The sequence below is a fragment of the Eptatretus burgeri genome, chromosome 8, assembly GCF_056783735.1.
Source record: "Eptatretus burgeri isolate ZD-2024b chromosome 8, Ebu_testis_v1, whole genome shotgun sequence".
Classification (NCBI taxonomy): domain Eukaryota; kingdom Metazoa; phylum Chordata; class Myxini; order Myxiniformes; family Myxinidae; genus Eptatretus; species Eptatretus burgeri.
The window spans coordinates 30,903,197-30,930,529 of NC_140968.1; the positions used below are offsets into that span (position 1 = coordinate 30,903,197).

General features: G+C 43.0%; 1 protein-coding gene across 11 annotated transcripts in view; it reads right to left on the minus strand.

The window, feature by feature from the left end:
• The window catches only part of LOC147021446 (ATP-dependent chromatin remodeler CHD8-like), a 228,651-nt gene that overhangs the window by 160,510 nt on the left and 40,808 nt on the right, over positions 1-27,333 (minus strand). Inside the window, exon 1 of one of the 11 annotated variants that reach the window (XM_085891393.1) lies at positions 6,907-6,927. The exons of 9 other annotated variants lie outside the window; for them this stretch is intronic. In XM_085891393.1, the coding sequence (XP_085747519.1) occupies positions 6,907-6,912 (6 nt within the window). In that variant the 5' untranslated portion in view covers positions 6,913-6,927. Of the gene's footprint in view, positions 1-5,915; positions 6,249-6,906; positions 6,928-27,333 lie in introns of those variants that run through there. One more of the 11 variants, XM_085891392.1, reaches the window with a different exon arrangement.

The window sequence follows — 27,333 nt, forward strand, 5'->3', positions numbered from 1 at the left end:
AAAGACGATGGATTTGAACATATACCAGTTTTTGACCATGGCCTTTTTGTATCGAGTCAAGGCTTGTGGGAGAGCTAATTCACTAAACGGATCAAGACATAACAGGACCAAAGGAACAGTCGAGAGGGAGAGAGAGAGGGCTGGGGGGGGGAGGACACCATACAGCACAGTTGAAGGATAAGATGGAGGGAGACTTGGACAAGCAACAGGTGTGGAGAGGAATGGTAGAAAGGAAAATGATGCATGGGGTGGACAAGATAGACACAGAAGAAAACTCTAAGGAGGGAAAAACTGAAAATTTGGAAGGAGAGCTTGCGGCAGGATAGGAGGGGCCTGTGGGAGTTAGTGAGGGTAGAAAAGATCGTGGTTATGGATTGGAGATGATCTGAGATGGTGACAAACAGCTGCCTTGAAGACCTGAAGAGATGAATGAGATTTAAGAGAATGTGGAAGTTGGTTCCACAGGTGGTGGTTGGGGGGGGGGGATGGAGGAGGAGATTGGGACCAAACTCTTTGCAGAGCGTTGGTGCTGCCTAAGCAGTCTTCTTGGCTATTGGAGCAGAATCCTGGACGGGTCGCCACTCCAATACAGTATACCAGCATGCCGGCGCTCATTTTGCTGACCTCGGAAGGATGACAGGCCGAGTTAACCCCACCTGGTATTAATTCAATAGCTGAGCGGGATTTAAACTCAGGACCATAGGATCCAAAGCCCACAACCCTAACCATTAAGCCAACACCAGGCATGTTGGAGGGGTGGGGGGACAAAAAAAAGGAAAGAATGAATGGAGGTGAGCAATAATCCTGGATTTTGGTCTGTTTGATCAGAATGGGGTTGATAGATCATGTGCACCAGGCAGAAACCTTGAGGGTGAGGGGGGGTGGGGGAGAGACAAAGCATGGAAAGAGCAGAGGGTGCAAGACCAGAAAGGAGACAGGATAAGACAGAGAGACCACCGACCTGTCTGCAATGGGAAAGTGACAGGCCCATAGACTCAGCTTTCCACGGCGTCAGGATGAGCAAGGTGTGAGGTCGTGGAGCCAGCCCAGAGGGGGATAGCAGCACTCAATCAAGCTGTGGATGAAGGATGGTCCTTTCAGAAAGGAAGAGTGAGAGTGCATGATTTATCAGGATTGAAAGACATATTCCAAGTGTTTGACCATCTGATTTTGTCAAGGTCTGAAGAGAAGAAAGAGGCTGCAGCCTGCCCGTCTGAAAGATAAATGTGATTTTTAGCTGTGGAATCTCTCACCTGTGCATGGCAATTGAACATTTCTTCCGGCTTGATGTCTGGCATGCAATTATAAATGCAAAAGACATTTGCTTACTTTCTTATTTACGATCCTGCCGTGCTCGACAGCATATGGAGCCTCTTGAGGAACTCACTCGAATTTCATCTGTCTTCATCCGACTGATCTCCGCCCAAGTGGTTTCTCGTTCCCTCAGCTTCCCTTTTACTCCGTGAGTAGCCAGGTCTCTGCTGGTCTCCAAACCCTCCTTTGACCTTCAGGCTTCCAATGCATCTCTCTTTTTGTGATGTTGTTTTCCAGATGCAGTACATGCCCGATCCATCTCCACCTCCTCATTTTCACTTCCTCCATTAAGTTTTTCCTTCCGGTCCTTTCGATCTCCTTACTCATTCAATCTGGCCAGAAGATTCACCAAAATCTTTCAGTGACAACAATTAATAATTTATTCGCGTTTCGTCACAATGACCAGTTAGTTACTTTGCACGATTCACGGCCGAAAAAGTAGAACTTGTTAAACATTCGTGAAAAATTTGAAACTTCATTACGTTTACCTTCACCAGCGAAGGTGATGTTTTCATCCCTGTTTGTCTATCTATGAGTAGGATATCAAAACGTTATAGACACATTCGGACAAAACTTGGTGGATAGGTTATGTGTGCCACGAGGATGAATTGATTGAATTTTGGTGAAGATCCAAATCTGGAAAAGAATTTTTTTTTTTTTAATTTAACAAGCGATTCTTCACCATTGAGAGATGATGTCAAAACCGATATACAGTAAGATATTTCAAAAATTTATGTACAATTTCCAACAAAATTAGGTGAAGGAGTTGGTTCGGTGACATGAACAAGCCGATTCAATTTTGGTTCAGGTCCGGATCCAGATCCAGATCGCTCTCATCAGTGGGAAACAAAACTTAAACTGTTCAGCTTGGTGAAGGTATGCGCTTCCACCGAGTATAGCATTAGATATGTTTTTAGCCCCAAGCTTTTTGAAAAAATAAATAAATAAATAAATAAAAATGGGGGGATACTGTTATCAGCTCTGTCCGTCTGTCTGCCATGATATCTCCTGCTAAACGGTTGTGCAGAAATTCAACAAAAGTTATGATCACCACATGGCAAGGTGAGAGAGCTGGCCGTGCTCCCTGAGGTGGGTTCAAAAGGTCAAATAGAAAAAATACAATTACAGGCACATTTTTAAATGAAAGCGTGAATATGTGGTCAACATTGAGGGACACATGGAATATGCAACAATTTTGAGACTTGACCCACGGTTCATACCCCAGAGGGTGGGGATTCAGGATCACAGGGGTCAAAATCCAACTCGATCTTATATTGGGTCACTTGGTGGAACTTTTGCCATCTTTCAACTCTGCTTGAGCTGGGAAGTGTGGGGATTTGCGATGATGCGCCATTAACTTTGCTCCAGTTTACCATCTTATATATTATTTCCGTGTTTGTGGTTTCGTGTCGCGCTATCTTCGACTTTGTTCTGCGCTCGAGTAACGTGATATTCAGCTTACATTATCTCAAAGACCATATGAGGTGCATGGTTCAAAAAAAGTAAATAAAATGGTTCTGAAACAGTGAAATCGTATTCCACTTACTGCATTAAAGTAAAATTACTACTGATACTCTGCATCAGTTCCTTTCTCAAACACACCCACCCCAACATGTCGCGCAGAGCGTGGGTTATGTTAGTTCAGATGAACTCTCAGTAGTCCACACCCGACTACCATATTCTGCATCACATCCCTGTTCACACTGTACACGGTTACCTTCACACATCTGCCCTAAACTGCTGGGTAATCGGGTTCCATCATCTACATAATTAAAACAATTTTGGATTTCGAAAAATAAATTATGGAAAGAAGGTAAGTACACGATTAAAATCATCCCACAACTCTCCCGACTGGAATTATCTCGTCCTCACTTCAGCATTTCAAATTAATACAATACTCATCAGCACCTCGTATCTTCGCCCTGAGTGCACATCCACAATGTCTTGCACACACGGCGATTCTTTCCAATTCTGTTCCTCGTGGGACATTGTGACTCATTTCATGTTATCCCTCCTTGGGCATGCCCATCAACAGACCCCCCCCACACCCCACCTCCCATAGCCATACCCTTAGTAGTTTGTAAACTTGCTGTCCTTTGTTGTTTAGATTATAATTATCATTTGAGACTAGACCCATGTTTTTAAAAAATTCATATTTTAAATGCTGAAAGTTTCCTGTCCCACGGCTTTCTTTTGAGGCACCTGGCACAAAAAAAAAGGCAACAACATTATGTACAAAAATAAAGGATGGGGCAGGTATGCAATCAAGGAGGGAAAGATAAAATTGAATGGTACCGGAAACGACAGGCTCAGATAGGTGCTAAATAATTTAGTCGCCTTGCATTCTGGTGATGGGACCAAATCGATGGACGCAGTGCATCCCTCAAAAATAAATAAATAAATAAAACACGACTCGCTTCTGTGGCCTCATTGTCCTTGCCAATGAAAGCACTCTCTTTTGACAAAAATAAATAAATTAATTAATTAATTCACCTGTGACACGAGAAGAAAATGCCACAAGCAATGCTAAATAAAGAGCCGGGAGCGGAACCCAGCAAGGGCGAGCAGACAATTCTCACACGAGTCATCATTTTTGCCAATGAATGAATGGCACCAGTTGAAAACGTGAATCAAATAATCAAACACCAGCTCGAGAAATGTTCACACCAATCGGAGGTGGCACAGCACCGGCGGTGTACGATTTGGACATCACCAAACAGAGTTTAAAACAGATTGCACAAGACATTTGTGAGATGCATGAAAAGTACAGAGTTCAAGCAATCCTCCTACGAGTACCGATGCATTATACAAGACTTGACATTTCATGACAAAGATCAAAACGAATGGGACAAAGGGGGGTTCTTAGCCCGAGATCCAAAAACGGTCCAAGCAAAACATCTGTGTTGCACAAGTTTCAGAGCATTTAAATGCATTTGTCACGTTTCCAATTTCCCCACCCGACATATTAAAATGGAGCCAAGACAAAGATTCAACAACAAAAACAAAAAAGCAATGCACGGCAGTGGCAGGAAATCTATACCGATACGGTTAATGCTTCGACTGGACGGTCTAGTTATGCGACATCCGAGGAGTGGGTTAACGAGTCCCAAGGAAGAAAAGCAGTCAAAGAGGATTCCTCGAGTGGGTGCACCAAAACTGCACCAGGTGATGAAACCATTACCAAGATAAAAAATAAATAATAAAAAAATAAAATAAAATAAATTAAAAAAAAAACGGTGAAACGGTAGTTTCAGTAAAATTTCACATCAAATTGGTCCCGTTATGTTTCACACCCTGCGATAAAACATGGCGCACAAATGATTGGGACAAAAAATAATAATAATAATAATAATAATAATAATAATAATAATAATGGGGCAGGGAGGTAGGATGGGTTCTCAAAATGTTGAGGAGGCCCTAAAGAGGTGATCATTCCTGAGTGGGCACCTTAGGGAACCGTTTTGCTTCAAAAGTGATAGTAACCATTATTATGTGAGCAGATCTTGGATGGATGAGCATCCAGGAGTTTCTTGCCCAGGATACAATTTAAGAAGAAACACAAATTCACCATTTTGATCGTGAATCGAATTGACAAAGTGTAGCACAGAAACACCCTAACTCCAATCTGAGTCAGAGCTCAGGTTTGAAAGGTTATGACCTATAATTTGACGAAAACAAGACTGAGAATGTATCAAAGCAGAGACTTGCAGGGGTATATATAAAAGAGTACATCTGAGAATGAATGATCTACATTGAAGTAGATCTGCGTGCAGACTCACACCGACACAGACCGATTGCAACAGCCTCTCCCATCCGTTGGAAAATTGGTGAGGCCAAGGCAATAATTATGATAGAATATTTGTAACATTAAATACAACAATAAGGGGGTGGAAAGGCAGCAGATTCCTGCTCCTCCAGGATAATTATAACCCGTCACTATAACATGCTGCAATTTACAAACCACTGCAGAACTGGGATCAAAATTCCCTCATTCCCCAAACTTGGCCAATCACACTACTCCCTCTCTCCAAACACGAAACAAAAGGTGTGCACATTACCAAGTGGGTGCACCTGTGGGGAGGACCAAGTCACAAATGCTGTGAAATAGCATTGTGAAGACCAGAAAAGCTTCCTTTATGGAGGTTGAGTAGCAATCTGTTGACTTTAAGGGACATGATGATACAAAGTACCAACATAACAACGATTCGAACCTTCACCCTGATTATATCTCATTTCCACGTTCAAAACTTAGTTGGCACATCAAGGATAAACAGCAATGAACAGATTGCTTTCTGAACTCAGGATGTTTTCATGGATATGATGTACCCTTTTCATCTCTTTTCTGCTGCATACCAATTTATCGGGGGTTCTTAAAAAAAAAAAAAATAATAATAAAATCTATATATCTATATCTATATCTATATCTATATCTATATATATATCTATATATATATATATATATATATGTATCTACAAAATATTAAAATAAAAAATAAAAAAAGAATGAAGAGCAAAGAACAATTATATTCAAATTTGGCTAAAAACAAAAGGATGACGTGATTGCTTGTGGCAGAAAAAAAACAAAAAAACAATAGCACAACCTGGTTCAGGTACGATTTGCAAAAGCATCGCTCGGTCCAAGTTCCATTTGAAAACCCCGGTGAGCGCGCCGTGCTGCAAGGAGTATCATCAGACGGCACACGGGCCCAACAGAGGATTGTCGTAAATGTTGCAGATACGGGACGGACGGCCTCAAACACTTTCGCCTCACCCCACAGACCGCAGCAAAGAAGAATTGCCCAGTCAAGAGAGAACAGTTGCCCCCTCCTTTGCCACCAAAAACCCAAATCACTCATTCGCCTCCTACAGGCTTGCCCTCTTACAGGGTGACGCGAGCCAATGAAGGCACGCGAGGCCATGACAGTTGCTACCGATTATCATGCAAATAGTGCAAGGGAGGCAAATCTGGCCGGAGCCGGCTTAACGTCCGGTCGATAAGCACAGCATCGTACACCTTCGTACAAATGTGCTCAAAAACAGATGGGCGAGCATCGGTACCGCAATGGGGATACAATAAAAGCACTGACCATGAACCCACCCCGCTTACAGCACACAGTCTCAAGCTCAAACATGTCTAACATTTTGCAATGAGCCTTTAAAGTTTGTATAATCAACCTTCGTCCACTTGATTCCAATTACTTTCAGGCAGCAAAAGCGCAGCCTTTGGCATCGTATTACGACTCTGCGACTATTTTCGTCACCAACGTGTTTGGAATCTACAATGCACCACAAAGTGCATAATTTTTCTTCTGAAGCGCCCACCCGATACATTGAACCCTCAAAACAAAAATTTCTTCTTCTCTCGACACCACGACCCTCAAACCCATCCGAATCACAAATCGACCCTCTCACAATGCCAGCCAATACGCCCTCGTCGTATACCATTCTTCTGGGATGCACGGCGACAAAAGCACTTCGATGTGCATGATCACAGATAAAATGAGCTCACGACAAACGAACGTTCAGGCTTTTCGTTCGTGGTTAACCATATTTACAGGCAAGCCCGCAAGATTACCGCAGCACCAGACTCACGGTCATAGCTCCATCGGTTCTCATTCCCGAGTGGGCGCCTTAGGGAACTCTTCCTAACCGATTCCTTTAAATGAGGATACCAGGAATTAACATACTGAAGCTCCCCTCCTCCCACCTCTGAAATGGACCAAACACGCGACTTGATTCTTAATAGAGAAAGTGAGAGAGCCACTGAAAATTGCTCTATTTCAATGCTGTGCGTAACGTCACAGGCACCACCGCCAGATATTCATTTAACCATTTATAAGGAGAGAGAAACAAAATTATTAATACTTTTCTGCACGGCACAAGAAACCAAATAATTAAAGACTACAGCCATTTGTGGTGCATGAGTATGAACAGAAAACGTTGGAATCAAGATCGTTGTGGCTCAGCAATGGACGTTGTGGCAATAAAATTGGAATGGTACTCCAGAAGGAAAACTAGAAGGGCACTCGGTAGAGTGCGTACCTCGGCCACATAATGCCAAATCCACGAGAACATATCGGGCCACACAACATTTTTGAAATATCATGCTCTACAGTACCATATCGTTTTTGGCCCTTTCTCTCAATGGTGAAGGATCACTTTAGAAATTAAATAAACCTCGTATCCAGATCCGGATTCGGATCTTCACCAAAACCAAATCCATTCTTTCTTGTCACACACCCAACGTGTCTACCAAGTTTCGTCCGAATCTGTCCACAACTTTTTGATATATCGTGCTATATGTCATTTTTGCCCCATCTCTCAATGGTGAAGAATCACTTTAAAAATTCCAGTAGTCTGATCCGGATCCGGATCTTCACTAAAATATAACCAGTTTGTCCTTGCCACACACCCAACCTGTCCACAAAATTTAATCTGTATCCATCCACAACTTTTGACAAATCCTGCACACAAACAAACAAATGAAATTGCTCGTTGAGAAAGGAATAACTTTGTCATATCTCCATGATCTCGGAAAAAACAAAAACCTGAAAATCAATTTGGTTCTTACAAGTCGATAGTGCTACTGTTTAATGAGTTATAGCACTTAGTTTGGTCATGATCATAACTTGGAAGTCAATCGGACTTGAAATGGCGTCTTTATCGCAATTTGAAAGTTTTGACCCGACCCCCCTGACATTCGACCCCCGACTGCTAAGAAGGGTGTTGGTGTGATACCCCAATGAGACATGGTTGGATGCAGTATTGGAAGATGCACATTTTGGATTTGGTTTGAAGTCAATACGACCATGTTAGCGGACGTTATTGCGAAAATAAGAATTTCGGTTTTTCGGTGACCTTGACCTTTGTATTGACCGAGATTCACCAAAAATGACAAGTGTCTAAGTTGGACCATGGCCGACATCTGTACCCAGTTTGGTCATGATCGCTGAAACTGTGTGGCTGCTACAGGGTAAACAAACATACAAACAAACAGACAGACAGACCCATAGAATGACGCACACAACCTTTTCTTCTTCTTCTTCTTCTTCCGGCTGCTCCCGTTAGGGGTCGCCACAGCGGATCATCTGTTAAGATCCGCATAATTATTTGGCACTGGTTTTACGCCGGATGGCATTCCTGACGCAACCCTGGTCGCCTCTTACGACACAGGAATATGGTACACCTATTCTAACCGGGGCATACACCGGGCCCAGTACACTGGTACTCATTTCGCCGACCTCGAAAGGATGACAGGCTGAGTCAACCTCCTGGTGTGTATTAATTCAACTGGCCAACGGGGCTTGAACTCAGGACCTTTTGGATCCCAAGCCGCTACCCTAACCACTACGCCAACACCAGGCTAAATGACGCACACAACCAACCAACATAATTGCCGAAATGCGAAGGATTCCGGCAATTAACAAACAAACAGACAAACAGAGAAACGGACAGAAAGAGGTGAAAACATAACCTCCCCCACCTTTGGTAGTGGAGGTAAAACATATTTTGAAAGGGGGAGGGTAAGAGGTTCTTGATATGTTGATTAGGGCAATGATGACTATGATGATGATGACAGGGAGGGGATAAGAAAGGGTTTGTGACACCATATTGAACAAAATTCAGTTACCATTATAACCTCACCAGATGAGACCTTTACAGATCCCAAAGCACCCACCCCTCCTCACCCGAGTTGGAGACTTACTGGCAAAGCAAGACGAAGGTTCATGTATTAATCAATGGATAACGCAAAGCACACGCGACACAGACGCACTCATCACCTGCACTTGTATTCTTGTCAGTGAAGAGCAGGAACACAATCACGAAAATGTGGTCCAACAGTGCAGTTGGCAAAGTCATCAAAGCATTTGCCAAAGAATCACACCGGACAACGTGTGGTTAATATATTGCAACCACAACCACGCACAGTGAAAATAAATAAATAATTGAATACCGGTAAATTAAAACAAAGAAGAAGCCTTTTTGGTCCAAACAGGACGTGAAGCCACCCGCTACACACAACTGGCTGGCACTCTGAAACGGCAGCACGAGCCGTGACTACGAGCTCAGAGATGAAGACGACTACAAGCAAAACTGGGACAGATCGTTTGAGCAAATGAAAGGGCATGAGATCACCAAGTAATCTGCCAAACTTGAATTGGGTGAACCCTCGTGAAACGTCAAGTCGAGTGAGGGAAGGGCATATCACGTAATGGCTGAAATGGCAAACAAACGCTGCACATTCACACAACATCTTCAACCGAAAGCAAACGAGCAGACCCATATCATGCACACTTGTAAGAACAAGCAGCCGGAGGAAGAAATCAACTGAAATTTATCAGGCTGCACAAACATGGCAGGTGAGGGAGGGGCAGCAGTACGGCAACAGCTAACCTCACAGAATGGTGCAGTATGTACATGATGTAAAGTAATCCTCAACTTCACTTCCTCAAACACCGTAAACCACCTCTACCCTGGGTCACACATTATATACATCCCATGCTCCACCCCTCAAACCCAGCTGTCATTGTGAGGTGCACACACATGCCAGCCCCTGTCACCTACTGGAGGTCCCGCTTCCCTCGAATCCCAGACTCGCATAACACTAGAAACGATATTTCTACCCGCTGTTGTGCAGGTTCTCTTTCCTCAAATAGATTTTGCTGCACAGCATTTACCTCCTCACCGCTCCTCCTCTCAACTTTGCATTGACGTCATCGGTGGCCAATTCTTCAATGGAAAAATAAATAAATAATTAAAACCCATCAGCGCTTTGCACTTCATCTTTCGGAACATAACCAACGCCGATCCGCATCAAAATCGCACAGTACATGCAGGAGTTCAGGCAACAACAAAACGTAAAATGGCTACGGTGCGGAGAGCAAACATCCGCAGTGAATCACCCACACATTTCCATCAATACACCACGCACTGGAACAAAAAAAAAAAAAAGAAGAAGAAGAAGAAGAAAAACGTCACGCAGAGACAAAGACATTTTAATTAGGACAAAGCAACTATACATAGAACCAACTGTCAGTTGAGAAAACAATTGCATCAGTTTTGATGTTGCCACACCGTTGATAATCTGGTATCGCAAGCATGAACAACTTGCATGTAAAACGCTTTGGTTTGGAGGCCAAAAGGGACTCTTAAGATGATGTATTTCAAGGTAATACGGAGCAGGAATAAAGGATAAACCCAAATGTTTGCGACAATGGCAGGGTAAGCACTCGGCCACGAGAACTACTTGGCTTTGAACCTTTCATGCTAAGAATTAAATAAATAAATAAATAAATAAAAAGCACCAAGTACCTCAACAGAGCTTGAATCCAAATGAAGAACAAATTGCACAATGTGCCGTGTCCAATCTGGTCAACTCACAAAGATCAAAGACCACTCGGACGTGATCGGTGAGCAGTTCCGCGCAGCTGCAAGTGCCGACCCAAATTAACCGCTGCACATCCCAAACACCCACAGACACGCAGATGCATTAAGACTGCACCACAAAGACACCATAAGGGACATCCTTCAAAACATCTCCCCACCGATCAATGATGACCACAAAAACACAAGCATCCATACCTACGTCACCATAAAAACACAATCGATGGTGTGGGCCCAAACGGCATGTCGGGGACTATACCCCTACCCAATCGACGTTGCAGAGAAATTACTTCACAGGTCTGACCGTGTTCGCCTTTCGCGCCTCCGCTGTGGACACGGCCCACAGCTTCACAGCACAAACACAGATTGGTCGACGCCGCTGGAAACACCTGCAACCTCTGCCGGCCGATCCCACGCACAATAAAAACACAATGTGGAAGACTGCACGGTCCTGGCTCAACGAAGACGAGAGCACATCATCTCAGATAGGAGGGATCTTCGGGTCGCTCCCGGGGGATCGAGAGGCTGTTTCTGTGCCGTGAGGACGTTAGAACAGAACCGACCGGGGCCAAGCAAGAGCGACGCACAACGATCCTCCGAGCCTTGAGAGTTCACCGATGACACGAGTGTGGGAATACTATTCCCGTGAACAGGGAAAGGAGACCAACTAAACAGTGGCCATCGATGCAAGAACTTTATCTGAAAAGTACACATTTCAACGGGGGTGTTACATGTAGAAGCTTGTGATGCAGGCAATGAATGACAAGAGTTGGGAGTGGGGTGAGGTGGGGTCTATTTTCATAATCAGTTCCAGACAATTCGCTGTTCTGCTCTCACATTCTGACGTTCGTTGTGCAAAGATCAGTGAATGCAGCTTTATGAATGACGAGTCAATGATTTTACAACAATGAATACAATCGGATTGACGAGACAACAGCAGCAGAAGAGTAAGCTTTGTCATCCCATCCATTCAAAACAACTGACAAACTACCACTGAATTGCAGGTTGTAGATTTGATACGACAGTTAAAATAAGAACGGCACTCGGTATAAAGCACATCCCTCCGGCCAGGCTGAACAGTTTACGTTTTGTATCCCACCGATAGACCGAATCTGCATCCGGACCTGAACCAAAATCTAATCGTCTTGTTCTCGTCACCTACCCAACTCTAGTTTTGTCATAATCCACCCACAACTTGCTTTTTGCAATATCCTGCTGGTAAACAGAGAGCCAGCCAGCCAGAGATAGACAGACGGTGAAAACAACCTCTGTCGACCTTTGGTTGTGAAGGTAATAATTGCATTCCGACACAGCAAGCTACAACTTGATGAACAATCTTATGATAATAAATGCTCATTTGCTTAACCCAAGGTCATAAACCTCATCAACCATACGCAGGCTGGCAGGGTAACTCTGAGGTCGCGCGTTTGCCTTTGACCAGTCTGGGCTGGGTATGAATTCTGACCTGACGACAAACCGTCTGCTTGGTGCTTCATCGGCCGGGAGTTGCAAAACAAAGCGCACCATATCCCGCGGATGAACTTAAACACAGGCCTCTCCTCTGCTCGTAATTGATTAGTCGATGGCTGTTAAGGATCCCATGGTGTCTTTCACAGAGAGTACGTAGGTACCATGAATTACAAAGTGTCCATACTACAACTACTACAGTTCAGCAGACAACGGCCTTCATGAGGGGCTTGGTGAACCGGGGTGAAAGGTTGCTGCACTACCCAGAGAATTGGCTGTCAGACGTGAGAGAGAGAGAGAGACAGAGACACAGAGACACAGAGACAAAAAACAACCATGCTATTACCTTTCAACAAGCATGCTCAAAACATGAATGGACATGATTGCAATTGTGTTCACAAATCTCTTTTGAAAGAAAACGATGACCGTCACCACCATGCACTGCACAACCAGTACATCACCAAGCAGAGCAAGAATTACAAATCATCTGTAAAAACCAGAATGTTTCAAGTCAAGATGTGCACAAAGGGTAAAAAAAAAAAAAAAAAAGAGTCGCTTGTGCAAAACCTCACCTCTTCGTCGGGATTGATCAGGCGGCTCGTGACCACATGTTATATGCTTTCCAAAATGGAGTCCGACATGCTTCGTGGGGATTCAGTGAACTCATTGAACCCACCAATGAAGTATAAAACTACTTTATAAATCCCCAAATATAGGAAATCTGTCCTGTTAAAAATGGTTGCCATTTCCCACAAACCTTGTATTTATCTTCCTCTTTCCCAAAATGGTAATGAAACTACAGTACTGTATAATGAAGGGAGAAATGAAAAGCCACCCTATAAATGCCAATGAACATTAAAGGTGAAATGGGAGAAACAACAAAAAAGTTTTATCAAAGTCAAAGATATGATTGAAATCCATGTTGTCCACCCTATGCGTGCATCCTCCACACACCTGTTGTTTGTTTGCCTCCCTCTATTTTATCCTTCAACCCTGCCGTTATTGTCTTCCACAAGCCTCGACCATGTATATTAAAAAATAAAAATAAAATAAAAAATTCATCTCAATCAGTGGACTCCATTCAACTTCATGAGGTTCATCCACTCGCTTTAAAGTGCAAACAACAGCGAGGCAGGTGACTGGGAAATATTTCGTCATTAGTTGCTTTGTGAGTATTGTACTTCTAATATTCAATTTTTTGCTTTATTTTAGGAAGCAGGGTCACCAACCCTCCTTCCCCCACCCCCCATACTTACACCTGACCCTTTCCCAAAGAAGTTCAATCGATCATATCAGAATTGTTTTATTTTGAAGAACCAAGTTTCATTGCCATTTTGCATTCGTGGCTTTCAATACAGGAGGGCCTTGCCATTCACGGAGGTTACGCTCTTGAATATCCCCGTGAACCATAAATCTGTGACACACAAACGTAATGGGGTAGTGGGGAAAATAGGGTAAGGGAGTTCAACTTTAAAATTTGTCACCCCTTTAACCAAACTTTCCCCTTAATTAACATGTTTGTGCATTGTTTTTGTGCTGCCTATTTTCATGAATAAAAGAGTTATCAAGCACATAAATGAACCTTACCTTTACTAATAATGATGATAAACTTGATCTAAGGATGCGATGCCGATGATGATGGTGACCGTAAAGACGAGTTCATGGAGATGATGATGGTGGGGGATTTGAAGGGGTTATTGTGTTGACTGCCCATGTTAATGAGGTGAATAAATATGCAACATAGTTCACCAACCCACGACTGAGCACATTGACCACTTCATTTTAATCCACAAATCTTGCTTCAAAAAATTCATTGCGATCGAGCGAATCCGCGAAGGGGAAACCCGTGAATGGCAAGGCCCTCCTGTATTCTCAACGGGTGGTTCCCAATCTACACAAAACAGGTGTGGAGGTTGGGGGGGGGTGAGCATGATGATGTACGATAACCAGAATATTATAGACAACTAATATAAAGAAAGGACCAAAGGATATGGTTTTTAAATAGAAATGCTCCTTTCCTCTTCCTGGTAAATATTTGTTGAATTACATCAATCATTACCAAATAAATGTGATTTTATGAATACTTGCATGTCCGTAGTCAATTCGTGCCTTTTTACAAGAAATGTCCCATCCCACTCTGCATTGCATTTTCTGCTCGGCCTAACTTGCACTATGAATGTCGTGCCAAGCTAGCTCTCTTCTTCTTGTTCTTCCTCCTCCTCTATTTTCTAATGGACGGTGCCATCCATTCGACGAGTTGTTACATCCCAATAATGTCTGGTTTGCCTGAGCCAGTGTAAGAGTTCAATTGTTACAAATCTGAGACTGCTTGGACTCCATGGCAAATACAGGGAACAGCAGCAATGATGTTGTTAGTAACGACGGTGAATTCGCTTTCCAACATGTAAGACTGCCCAACTTGAGTATACCTAATCTTTTACCATGGGAGAAATCAAATGTACTCTTGCTGATATCCACCAGATACCTCTGGATAAACATCATTGCTGGTAATAAAAAAGGCAGATGAGGAAACCAACTGTCTAGGGATGTCATAATACGAGGAAGTAACCAACTGCTTAGGGATGTCCTGATGCGAGGAAGTAACCAACTGTTTAGGGATGTCCTGATGCGAGGAAGTAACCAACTGTTTAGGGATGTCATGATACGAGGAAGTAACCAACTGTTTCGGGATGTCATGATACGAGGAAGTAACCAACTGCTTAGGGATGTCCTGATGCGAGGAAGTAACCAACTGTTTAGGGATGTCATGATACGAGGAAGTAACCAACTGTTTCGGGATGTCATGATACGAGGAAGTAACCAACTGCTTAGGGATGTCATGATACGAGGAAGTAACCAACTGTTTCGGGATGTCATGATACGAGGAAGTAACCAACTGCTTAGGGATGTCCTGATGCGAGGAAGTAACCAACTGTCTAGGGATGTCATGATACGAGGAAGTAACCAACTGTCTAGGAATGTCATGATACGAGGAAGTAACCAACTGTCTAGGAATGTCCTCATGCGAGGAAGTAACCAACTGTTTAGGGATGTCATGATACGAGGAAGTAACCAACTGTCTAGGGATGTCCTGGTGCGAGGAAGTAACCAACTGTCTAGGGATGTCCTGATGCGAGGAAGTAACCAACTGTTTAGGGATGTCCTGATACGAGGAAGTAACCAACTGTCTAGGGATGTCATGATACGAGGAAGTAACCAACTGTCTAGGGATGTCATGATACGAGGAAGTAACCAACTGTCTAGGAATGTCCTCATGCGAGGAAGTAACCAACTGTTTAGGGATGTCCTGATGTGAGGAAGTAACCAACTGCTTAGGGATGTCCTGATGCGAGGAAGTAACCAACTGTTTAGGGATGTCATGATACGAGGAAGTAACCAACTGTCTAGGAATGTCATGATACGAGGAAGTAACCAACTGTCTAGGAATGTCATGATACGAGGAAGTAACCAACTGTCTAGGAATGTCCTCATGCGAGGAAGTAACCAACTGTTTAGGGATGTCCTGATGTGAGGAAGTAACCAACTGCTTAGGGATGTCCTGATACGAGGAAGTAACCAACTGTCTAGGGATGTCATGATACGAGGAAGTAACCAACTGTCTAGGGATGTCATGATACGAGGAAGTAACCAACTGTCTAGGAATGTCCTCATGCGAGGAAGTAACCAACTGTTTAGGGATGTCCTGATGTGAGGAAGTAACCAACTGCTTAGGGATGTCCTGATGCGAGGAAGTAACCAACTGTTTAGGGATGTCATGATACGAGGAAGTAACCAACTGTTTAGGGATGTCCTGATACGAGGAAGTAACCAACTGTCTAGGGATGTCATGATACGAGGAAGTAACCAACTGTCTAGGAATGTCATGATACGAGGAAGTAACCAACTGCTTAGGGATGTCCTGATGCGAGGAAGTAACCAACTGTTTAGGGATGTCATGATACGAGGAAGTAACCAACTGTTTAGGAATGTCATGATGCGAGGAAGTAACCAACTGTTTAGGGATGTCATGATACGAGGAAGTAACCAACTGTCTAGGAATGTCATGATACGAGGAAGTAACCAACTGTCTAGGGATGTCCTGATGCGAGGAAGTAACCAACTGTCTAGGGATGTCCTGATGCGAGGAAGTAACCAACTGTTTAGGGATGTCCTGATACGAGGAAGTAACCAACTGTCTAGGGATGTCATAATACGAGGAAGTAACCAACTGTCTAGGGATGTCATGATACGAGGAAGTAACCAACTGTCTAGGGATGTCATGATACGAGGAAGTAACCAACTGTCTAGGAATGTCATGATACGAGGAAGTAACCAACTGTCTAGGAATGTCCTCATGCGAGGAAGTAACCAACTGTTTAGGGATGTCCTGATGTGAGGAAGTAACCAACTGCTTAGGGATGTCCTGATGCGAGGAAGTAACCAACTGTTTAGGGATGTCATGATACGAGGAAGTAACCAACTGTCTAGGAATGTCATGATACGAGGAAGTAACCAACTGTCTAGGAATGTCATGATACGAGGAAGTAACCAACTGTCTAGGAATGTCCTCATGCGAGGAAGTAACCAACTGTTTAGGGATGTCCTGATGCGAGGAAGTAACCAACTGTCTAGGGATGTCATGATACGAGGAAGTAACCAACTGTCTAGGAATGTCATGATACGAGGAAGTAACCAACTGTCTAGGAATGTCCTCATGCGAGGAAGTAACCAACTGTTTAGGGATGTCATGATACGAGGAAGTAACCAACTGTCTAGGGATGTCCTGGTGTGAGGAAGTAACCAACTGTCTAGGGATGTCCTGATGCGAGGAAGTAACCAACTGTTTAGGGATGTCCTGATACGAGGAAGTAACCAACTGTCTAGGGATGTCATGATACGAGGAAGTAACCAACTGTCTAGGGATGTCATGATACGAGGAAGTAACCAACTGTCTAGGGATGTCATGATACGAGGAAGTAACCAACTGTCTAGGAATGTCATGATACGAGGAAGTAACCAACTGTCTAGGAATGTCCTCATGCGAGGAAGTAACCAACTGTTTAGGGATGTCCTGATGTGAGGAAGTAACCAACTGCTTAGGGATGTCCTGATGCGAGGAAGTAACCAACTGTTTAGGGATGTCCTGATGCGAGGAAGTAACCAACTGTCTAGGGATGTCATGATACGAGGAAGTAACCAACTGTCTAGGAATGTCCTCATGCGAGGAAGTAACCAACTGTTTAGGGATGTCATGATACGAGGAAGTAACCAACTGTCTAGGGATGTCATGATACGAGGAAGTAACCAACTGTCTTGGGATGTCCTGGTGCGAGGAAGTAACCAACTGTCTAGGGATGTCCTGATGCGAGGAAGTAACCAACTGTTTAGGGATGTCCTGATGCGAGGAAGTAACCAACTGTTTAGGGATGTCATGATACGAGGAAGTAACCAACTGTTTAGGGATGTCATGATACGAGGAAGTAACCAACTGTTTAGGGATGTCATGATACGAGGAAGTAACCAACTGTCTTGGGATGTCATGATACGAGGAAGTAACCAACTGTCTAGGAATGTCCTCATGCGAGGAAGTAACCAACTGTTTAGGAATGTCCTGATATGAGAAAGTAACCAACTGTTTCGGGATGTCCTGATACGAGGAAGTAACCAACTGTTTCGGGATGTCCTGATACGAGGAAGTAACCAACTGTCTCGGAATGTCCTGATACGAGGAAGTAACCAACTGTCGAGGAATGTCCTGACACGAGGAAGCAACCAACTGTCTAGGAATGTCCTGATACGAGGAAGTAACCAACTGTCTCGGAATGTCCTGATACGAGGAAGTAACCAACTGTTGAGGAATGTCCTGACACGAGGAAGTAACCAACTGTTGAGGAATGTCCTGACACGAGGAAGCAACCAACTGTCTAGGAATGTCCTGATACGAGGAAGCAACCAACTGTCTAGGAATGTCCTGACACGAGGAAGCAACCAACTGTCTAGGAATGTCCTGATACGAGGAAGTAACCAACTGTCTCGGAATGTCCTGATACGAGGAAGTAACCAACTGTTGAGGAATGTCCTGACACGAGGAAGTAACCAACTGTTGAGGAATGTCCTGACACGAGGAAGCAACCAACTGTCTAGGAATGTCCTGATACGAGGAAGCAACCAACTGTCTAGGAATGTCCTGATACGAGGAAGCAACCAACTGTCTCGGAATGTCCTGATACGAGGAAGTAACCAACTGTCTCGGAATGTCCTGATACGAGGAAGTAACCAACTGTCGAGGAATGTCCTGACACGAGGAAGCAACCAACTGTCTAGGAATGTCCTGATACGAGGAAGTAACCAACTGTTTATGGATGTCATGATACGAGGAAGTAACCAACTGTTTTGGGATGTCCTGATACGAGGAAGTAACCAACTGTTTAGGGTTGTCATGATACGAGGAAATAACCAACTGTTTAGGGATGTCATAATACGAGGAAGTAACCAACTGTCTCGGAGTACTGGAGGCTGGTACATATCCACAACCCTCACCATGGCTTTACAAACACTTGCTCGGCATACCACGGCTGGTTGCCCTTATGTAGTTTGCTACAATGGTTGTGCAAAATGCAGGCTAAGTGTCGTTGATGTCGTTTGGGATCTGGAAACACGGCAGGAAGGAACCAGAAGGAAAGAGGGATCGGCAGTAGAACAGACAAAAACAATGTTTTAAAGTTAAATCAAGAAACTGACAACATAGTTGGAGGTCATGGGAGTACTTGGTAAATGTGCCAGATGGTGCGTTTTGAAATGGCCCTCAATTAAGCTCTGTTCCTTTATAAGTAACCAGGATTTTAACCATCAGGTAACAATTTTGTTTTAATACACATAATATATACAACATAAGAAAAACCTTAGATATAATGCATTAGGTTGGGTGGGGGGGGAGGGGCAAAATACAATGATTGCTGGGGTTCTATCAACTTTTGCAACATCAAGAAAAGATGATGACCTAATGAGCTGGATAGATGGGGTGAGATGAATTCACCCTTCATGTGGGTATAAGGAAAAAGTGAAGGACTCTTCTGTCTGCACATGCCCCTCCCCCCCACCCCGCCCGAACCTGCTTTTACTCCCCCAGTGGACCAGCAAAGTGAGCGACAATAAAAGTCAATCCTCTGAGATATTACGAGCTTCTTTGGAATGCAAAAACTTAAATAAAGATATGTATCAAAGAATCAATTTTGCCTTCTCTTAGTTTTGCAATAAATTGAGCACTTACAAAGTAGTAAGTGGATCAAGCAAATGGACCAATGATGTGTATTATGTATACCTGGAGTAGAAACTTTCTCCAGAGCAAACTGTACAATCAATGTCACATTGGCACAAATACTTAAGAGGGTGAGAAACAACAGGGCAAAACGAATAAATAAATAAATAAATAAATAAATAAATAATAAGCAAAGGGGAAAAAAAAAAGTACAAAAGAATACAGGGGCAACTAGAAAGACACTCGGTAGAGCGCATACCTCCACCATGCAATGCCTGATCCACGAGAACATATCGGCCCCAATACATTTTTGAAATATCGTGCCATATAGTACTATATCGTTTTTGGCCCTATCTCTCAATGGTGAAGATTCACTTTGTAAATTAAATAAACCTCATATCCGGATCCGGATCCTGATCTTCAACAAAGTCAAATCAATTCGTCCTTGCGACACTCCCAACCTGTCCACCAAGTTTCGTCCGAATCCATCCACAACTTTTTGAGATAACGTGTTATATAAAGTTTTTGAGCCCGAACTCTCAATGGTGAAGAATCACATAAAAAATTCTAGTAGTCAGATCCGGATCCGGATCTTCACCAAAATCTAATCAGTTTGTCCACATCACGCACCGAACGTGTACACAAAATTTCATCTCGATCCGTCCACAACTTTTTGAGATATCCTGTACACAAACAGACAGACAGACAAAGGGGGTGAAAACATAACCTCCTTCACCTTCAGTGATAGAGGTAATTAGAATGGCACTTGGTAGAGCACATACCTCTGCCAAGTTGAACAGTTTACATTTTGATCCCACTGATAGGCCAGATCTGGACCTGAACCAAAATTTAATCCACTTGTTCTTGTCACCTAACAAACTCATCCACCATGTTTCGTGATAACTCGTGCAGAACTTATTGAGATCATGGTGCTATACAGTACTGATGGAGCCCACTATTCGCGGGGCATACGTTCCTAGAAAATGAAACAAATAATGGGGCATTGTTTCAATGGAAAAATATGGGATAGGTTCCCGGCAGGTAGTGATTCATGAGGGAAAAACAAAAAATCCCATGAAAAACTGTGAATACACCCACAAAAAAATATATTAAAATAATAAAATGAAATAAAAATTTTTTAAAAACCCCTGAAAAAAACCACTAATACACGAAGCAGGTCGCATTTTATAAATTGCGAATACACGGGGTCTGCAAATAACGAATTGCAGGGTACGACAGTATATCAATTTTGGCCTCATCTCTAAATGGTGAAGATTCACAAAAAATTCTCGTATTCGGATCCAGATCTTCACCAAAATCGAATCAATTCATCCTTGTCACACTCCAAACCTGTCCAACAAGTTTTGGCTGAATCTGTCCACATCTTTTTGAGATATCGTGCGATATAATCGGTTTTAGCCCGATCACTCATTGGCGAAGAATTACTTAAAAAAATTCTCGGATCCGGATTTTCACCTGAAATTTAATGATTTAGTCCTCGTTACGCATAACACCAAACGTCTCCATCATAATTTCGTCTAAATGCATCCACAACTTTTTAAGATATCTTGTTCACACAGATAGACAGACGTGAAAACATAACCTCCGTCCATCTTCAGTGGCGGAGGTAAATATAGTTCAGACCGAGCTGTATTCTGCGTTTTGTACAAGTTGTCGAGAAGACCGACCAATCGACCATGTCACACTCGGGAATTATGTCCTCATTAGAGCAGAAAAGCAGTTTTGAATCATATGCGAGGAGTCTTTGATACAAAATTTGGGAAAGAAAAACTGGGAAGGTGGCAGCGCTCTTCTTTCTGGGCCGTGTCAGATATCTCAGATTATTTGCCGAGATTATTTTCTGCCCACGTTGACCAACTGCATTGGTCAATGGGGGCAGCAAATATTCTGCGAGTTTTGTTAATGTCAGCAAGTCTAAAAAAAGAAAGAAAATAAAAAATGATCAGTTTCATTCTTGGAATAATGTTTATTTGCATTTGCTGTAAGTTTTTCGTTTTCAAAGTTTAGCTTTGGCGTGATGCCGGGAATGTAATAATTTATTGCATCAATTCTTTACTTCAAGAGATAGTAAAGGGGGATGAAGGGTTTAGTGAATGTGACAAAAGCAATTATTTTTGAGGGGGGGGGGGGGTTTGGAGAAGCCATATTAGCGACGTTGCAAAGAAATTGAGGATAGTGTTACAGGCCCCAACAGTGACTCCATTGTTGTTGTTTTTTAGATTTTTTTTTTTACACGATCTAACGTTCATAGTGGAGCTGCCACACTTACATCTCACACTCATGGACATAGAGATGGATACACGAGACAATATAGGATAGAGACTGGACAAACAGCCACTGAGCTTGAGGGAAGGCACTATGGGTACCAGTAACGTCACAACAACAGCACCGCTTTTCTCACCACACTCAGCATAGCATTTCCGAAGGAAGAATTTCCTCCTCCCCATGAGTGTCAACCCTGTGGGGTTTATCCATGCTCTCAACCTTTTAAATGCTGAATGTCAAGCGAGGAAGCAGCATGTACCAGCTTTCAATTCTGGTATGAATCGGCCGGGATTTGAAAATCGCCGACCAACCGGACTTGGAGCGGACGCTCTGACCATTACACCACCGAGTCTTTGTGCCTGTTATACAAGAATCAGATGAAGGATTGTGACACGGGTTGATCAAAATGCTATATTTTCCAAAATATGTCAACTCTCAACAATTCAATCGCACGCAACTTCGTATTTAGCAATTAAAATAAAAGATTTATGCAGAACATTCTTGATAATTCAATGACCACCATTTCCAATAAACCTTTTTTTGTTAATGTTGAACCGACAAGATTTTACTTCCTTTACTCAATTTCATTGCATATCACTTGGTTTCAACTTCCGAACAGCCCTGTCCAATCAGTCACGTGACTTGACATTTTCATCAGGCTCCACTGGAGGTGCAAGAAACAACGTGGACAGGAGAACACAAAATAAAATGAAGCAGATGGTTACCTAAAAACATCAAGCTGATGAGCTTTAAGGAGACGGAGAAGGGGCAGAATGGAGATTAATGGTGATGGAGGGACGTTTTGATCGAGATAATCATATGGATGATTGGACCATACTGGCTTACTGGCTAATGACCTATTTGGACACCATTTGCTTTGCCTTTGTACACCATAGACATCCTATCACTAAAGCCTGCAGCCTTACGGCATCTCCTGAGAGAGGGAAAGGGCAAGCCTGAGGAAGTCTTGAGTGGTTTCGCACCTGTTTCTTTCAGCAGTCAGGCTTCATGCACGAGTGCCAACAAAAGCCACACAAGCACACGATCCGTCGTGTATACTTCTTGATCATACAGTGCTCACAAAGCAATCCTTTCCCCAATATTCATCCTGTTGTACCGTGTACAACATACTCCCGGTGGCTCAAACACTGCATCGGAATGCATTTCATTTCAAATGATCAAATTATTTACTTGTATGGGTTTGGCAGCATAACAATAATTAACTAATTAATAACAGCACGCCAAGACACTGTCAGCTAAGCAGGAAGAAAACAAAATAAAATTACAAAAAATATATAAATGTTGCCAAGTCAAGTGCATTTGAAGATACGACCCTAAAGAAATGTAATTTTTTATTTGCTCTGGAGCAAGTGATTGAGATGAACCAGACAGGCAAGATGGATTTTGAAAGAGAAAAAAAAGTGGATATAAATAATGATTAAAAAGTCCCCTTTGGTTTGGAGGAAAACTTCAGCTTCGGGTTGCAGAGCAACCACGGGTTATAGAACAAGAGGCAGCTTGAACTGCAACAAAAAGGACTGTACAAGACCATCACGCAGATGGTGACCCCAAAGGTCGACCGGCCGACGTTGACTGCGCGACACTGTGAGGACAGGTGCAGACCAAGACTTCTGCAAGCTCAGGAGGCACGTACCAGTGAATGAACGGTTCAAAATGGGGGTAATAGGCCGTTCGATATTATAAACTCGACGCCAATCAGCAACTTAACTTATGGCATCTCATCACAAATATTTGACCACAACCGTTTGCAACTGAGAATATGAATACGCTTCCTTTCACCAATTTCAGTTAAAACTCTCCCTCCTAAAACTGCCACTGGTGATACGGCCCCTGGTAGCCCTTGTACTCCTCATGATGTAAAGCCTTAGCTTCGCTCAAAACTGCCACAGGGACTGAACTGCTTGCATGGCAGGAGAGGGGGGAGCGCAAGGCAATAGATGGGATAAGAACAAAATAATCCCACGGTTTTCTATGTGACAGCAACAGAACTTTACCTTGCATTTACCGGAAGAACACAATGATCCTCAAAGCATTAAACGACAGCATGGGTGGGGGGTTCTCCAAAATGGTTGGGAACATTCATTAACATTATTGAATGGTATTAAACAGAGATTCCTTGGGAAGCTGAAAAGCTGTCAGTCAGGTAGTGACAATTTATTTGGTTTTCAACATAGCCTGAAGAAGAGTAAAGACATGTAACTTACATACCCTCACTGAAAGTGATGCAACAGATGGCCAACCATTCAATTTCATTCTCAAGTTCAGCAGAAAGGAAAAATAATTACTCATTGCATGGGGTTGGTTGAGAGTTAAGTCACCGGCAAAATGATACATGCCGTTTTCCCAAGGTAGTGTTTAGGTACTTGATGAGGTTCCAGGGTTGCTATATTTGGGGACACTGGCTTTCAGGGAAAGGGAGAGAGAAGAAAGAATGGCAGAGAGAAATGCACTGCTTGTATGCAAGAGAAGACTGCAAACCAGAAGCACAAAAGAACCACCAATTCTAATTGTGGAGATCTTGGTGATAAGGACTAATACAGTGCGTGGGTGGGAAACGATGAGCTTGAGGTGACCCAGTCGGTCCACATTGGTGATCTACAAAATGCATCAGTTTTCATGAGACAGTAGTCTTGTCAAAATTGTAAATCCAGAGCAGAGCCCAATGAAACATGGAAAACGAGAAGGGCAATCGGTAGAGCGCATACCTCCGCCCCGTAATGCCTGATCCACAAGAACATATTTGGCCCATTACATTTTTGAAATATCGTGCGACATATCGGTTTAGCCCCATCTCTCAATGGTGAAGAGGAGTCGGATCCGGTTTTGGATCTTCCCCAAAATCGAATCAATTTGTCATGGTCACACACTCAACCTATCCACCAAGTTTCATGCGAATCCAACAATAACTTTTTGATATATCCTGTACAGAAACAAACAAACAGACAGACAGACAGACAGACAGACAGAAAGGGGTGAAAACATAACCTCCTTCACCTTCGTTGGCAGAGCTAACTAAAATGGTGGCATCACATTGTCTATACTACCTTTTAATGTCAAATGTCACTTAAACTGACCTTACCTTTATTAATCCCAACATTAAAGGTTTGGCAAAACTGCCCTTCATTATGCAAACATTTCACAAACTCAATTGACACATTTTAACAACACCAGATCATGATTGTGAGTTCAGTATTGGCAAATGAGGAAGCACAACCTCATCAAAATAACATTGGTGATGAACATTTACAGCTGTAATATTGAAGTACAGCTAATGACCGGTTTACAACTCGTGGATTTGACCATTCGCAAATAATTTTCTGCAGTACTATTTACTTAAATCCACAGCCCACGGCTATTCACAACTGCATCACCAACATCGAGTATCAAAGACGTTCGAACCACGCAAATCAACAGGTCGGCCATACCATTACTCCGGTCGGTGTACAACCGGTGTAAACTTCCTGTGAACAACGCTCATCGACGGGCACGGCAGCCGTCTCAACGGCGTTTGTGGAACAATGTTTGTGGACGTTTGTGGACGCCACAACAACGCTCCGCTATCACTTCAGCACCGAAAGGATTTCCTCTTTTTTTTATTATCCTCACTTCATTCTTTCATCTTTCATGTCGACTTATCCATTTCGAAAAAAAAAGCACTCTATAAACCCTATCGTTCTTTTTCTGCTTATCGTAAAAAAATAAAAAGCTCGGAACAAAACTCGAAATTAAAACAGCAGACGTTAAAAAAGCGCTTAAGAAGACCTAAACGTACCGTCAAAACTGTCAACCGCTCCACCAAGTAATTCATTAGTTTCCTCAAGATTTTCAATTCATTCATTATCACGATAAATGCTTTCACAGAACAGACAAGTTCAGTAATTAGGCAAGTTTTAAAAAAAAAAAAGAGGAAGTTCAGTAATGCGGCCGAGGCCGAGCGAAGAGAGGTCAAGTCTGTGAAACACCCTGCAACCCATGCCGACAGAAAACACACTTTTTGGAACGCTGGCCACATTTTCCATCCATTAACCTTGTTAAAGAAATTCTCCATGGTTAGGCGCGATTATGTTGAAAGTTTTGCGTCAATCGCTCTAGCGGTTGTGGAGAAAATGCATTTCAAAGCGAGCAAGAGCGAAGTTGATGATGAGCCATTGCAAATCCCTACACACTAACTTTGTAATACAGTTCACTTTGGGGAGGGGGTGTGGTGGGGACACAAAATATGTAACAGTTTTTTGGGATTTGATCCCTGGATCCATGCTCCAGGGGATGGGGACTGAAGGTCACAGGGGTCAAAACGGGAAAAATTCTTAAACAAAATTTGATATTGGGTCATTCCGGTGGGAACTTTTTGCCATCTTTCAACTTCGCTTTCGGTGGGAAGCATGGGGATTTGCGATGGCGCACCATCGACTTCGCTCGAGTTTGTTTATTCTTGGTAACAGGAACATTCCCTTGCTTTGCCGTATGAGCCATGTACCAAACCCTCTTGTTCACCATGCGCCTTTAGTTTTCGTATTCGCGGTGTTTTCCAGGAACGTAACCCCCACGGATTGTGAGGCTTTATTGTGCAACATTTTGGATCCGTACAATCTCAATCAAAACCAGAATATTTTGAATTCAGTTTGGCATTATACCTACAAGTACAAATGCAGAGATACAGCTACAGAGTACTTGCTGAACTTTCATAGTTTTGGAATAAATTTTAAAAGGAAATGTACAAATGAAAGTTTTCTAGCAAATTTTGTCGAGTATTTTAACTGCATGCGAGTGTGCAGGATTGCCAAGCAGATTACTTGACCTACCTGAAAAAAATTCAAAATATCATATCACCTGATTCTCACCAAGTTTTGACCAGATAGACGAACCAAAATGATGAGGAAAAAAAAAAGAAAGAAAAAAAAAATGAAGGCAAAGGTGAGCAATCATGAAACGGAGTTGGAGGGTTTGTTTCTATTGTCACCAAAGTTGTTTACAAGAATGGCATTCGAGCCGAATCTTTGAACCATATCATCATGCACCGCTGGGCAGCAGTTTGCAACATCCTGAGAGCAGAGATCATTGAAATGTGAACAAAAGTGGCCGAATCGGAGGGGATCCAGGCGAGCGTGACTTTGGGAGCCTCGGAAGTACAAACGCCACATAGTCAAATCAATATAGGACCGAACGCATGACTGTCCTCACAGTTTCCCAATTAATCAACTCCAAAGATGGACGCCACTCCTGTCAATACACCCTTCTTCTAAGTCACGGTGGTACTGCCAAGAATCACTTCCTCAAGCTGCCCTTTCTCCCCCAACCATCTCCAAATTCAACTGCCCCAACACCATATCTTCAAATTTCCAATTCCAACTGCCAAGTGTTGCTGGCATGTCTCTCTTGTCTTTTCCCTTGCTCCATATGTCAGTTTCTGTATAAACCTCCACACTGATCAATGGGTTGTTCAAGCAATGGAGAGTTTGAACCAGCTGTGGGGATAAGATGCACCAGCACATGTTTGAATGTTTCCCCCGCACTTGTGTCAGCAGTTTGTGCAGGTTGAGGGAACAAATTTGAGAACAAATTAATAACGAGCTATAAAACAAAATACCACCTGGTGGCAGTTT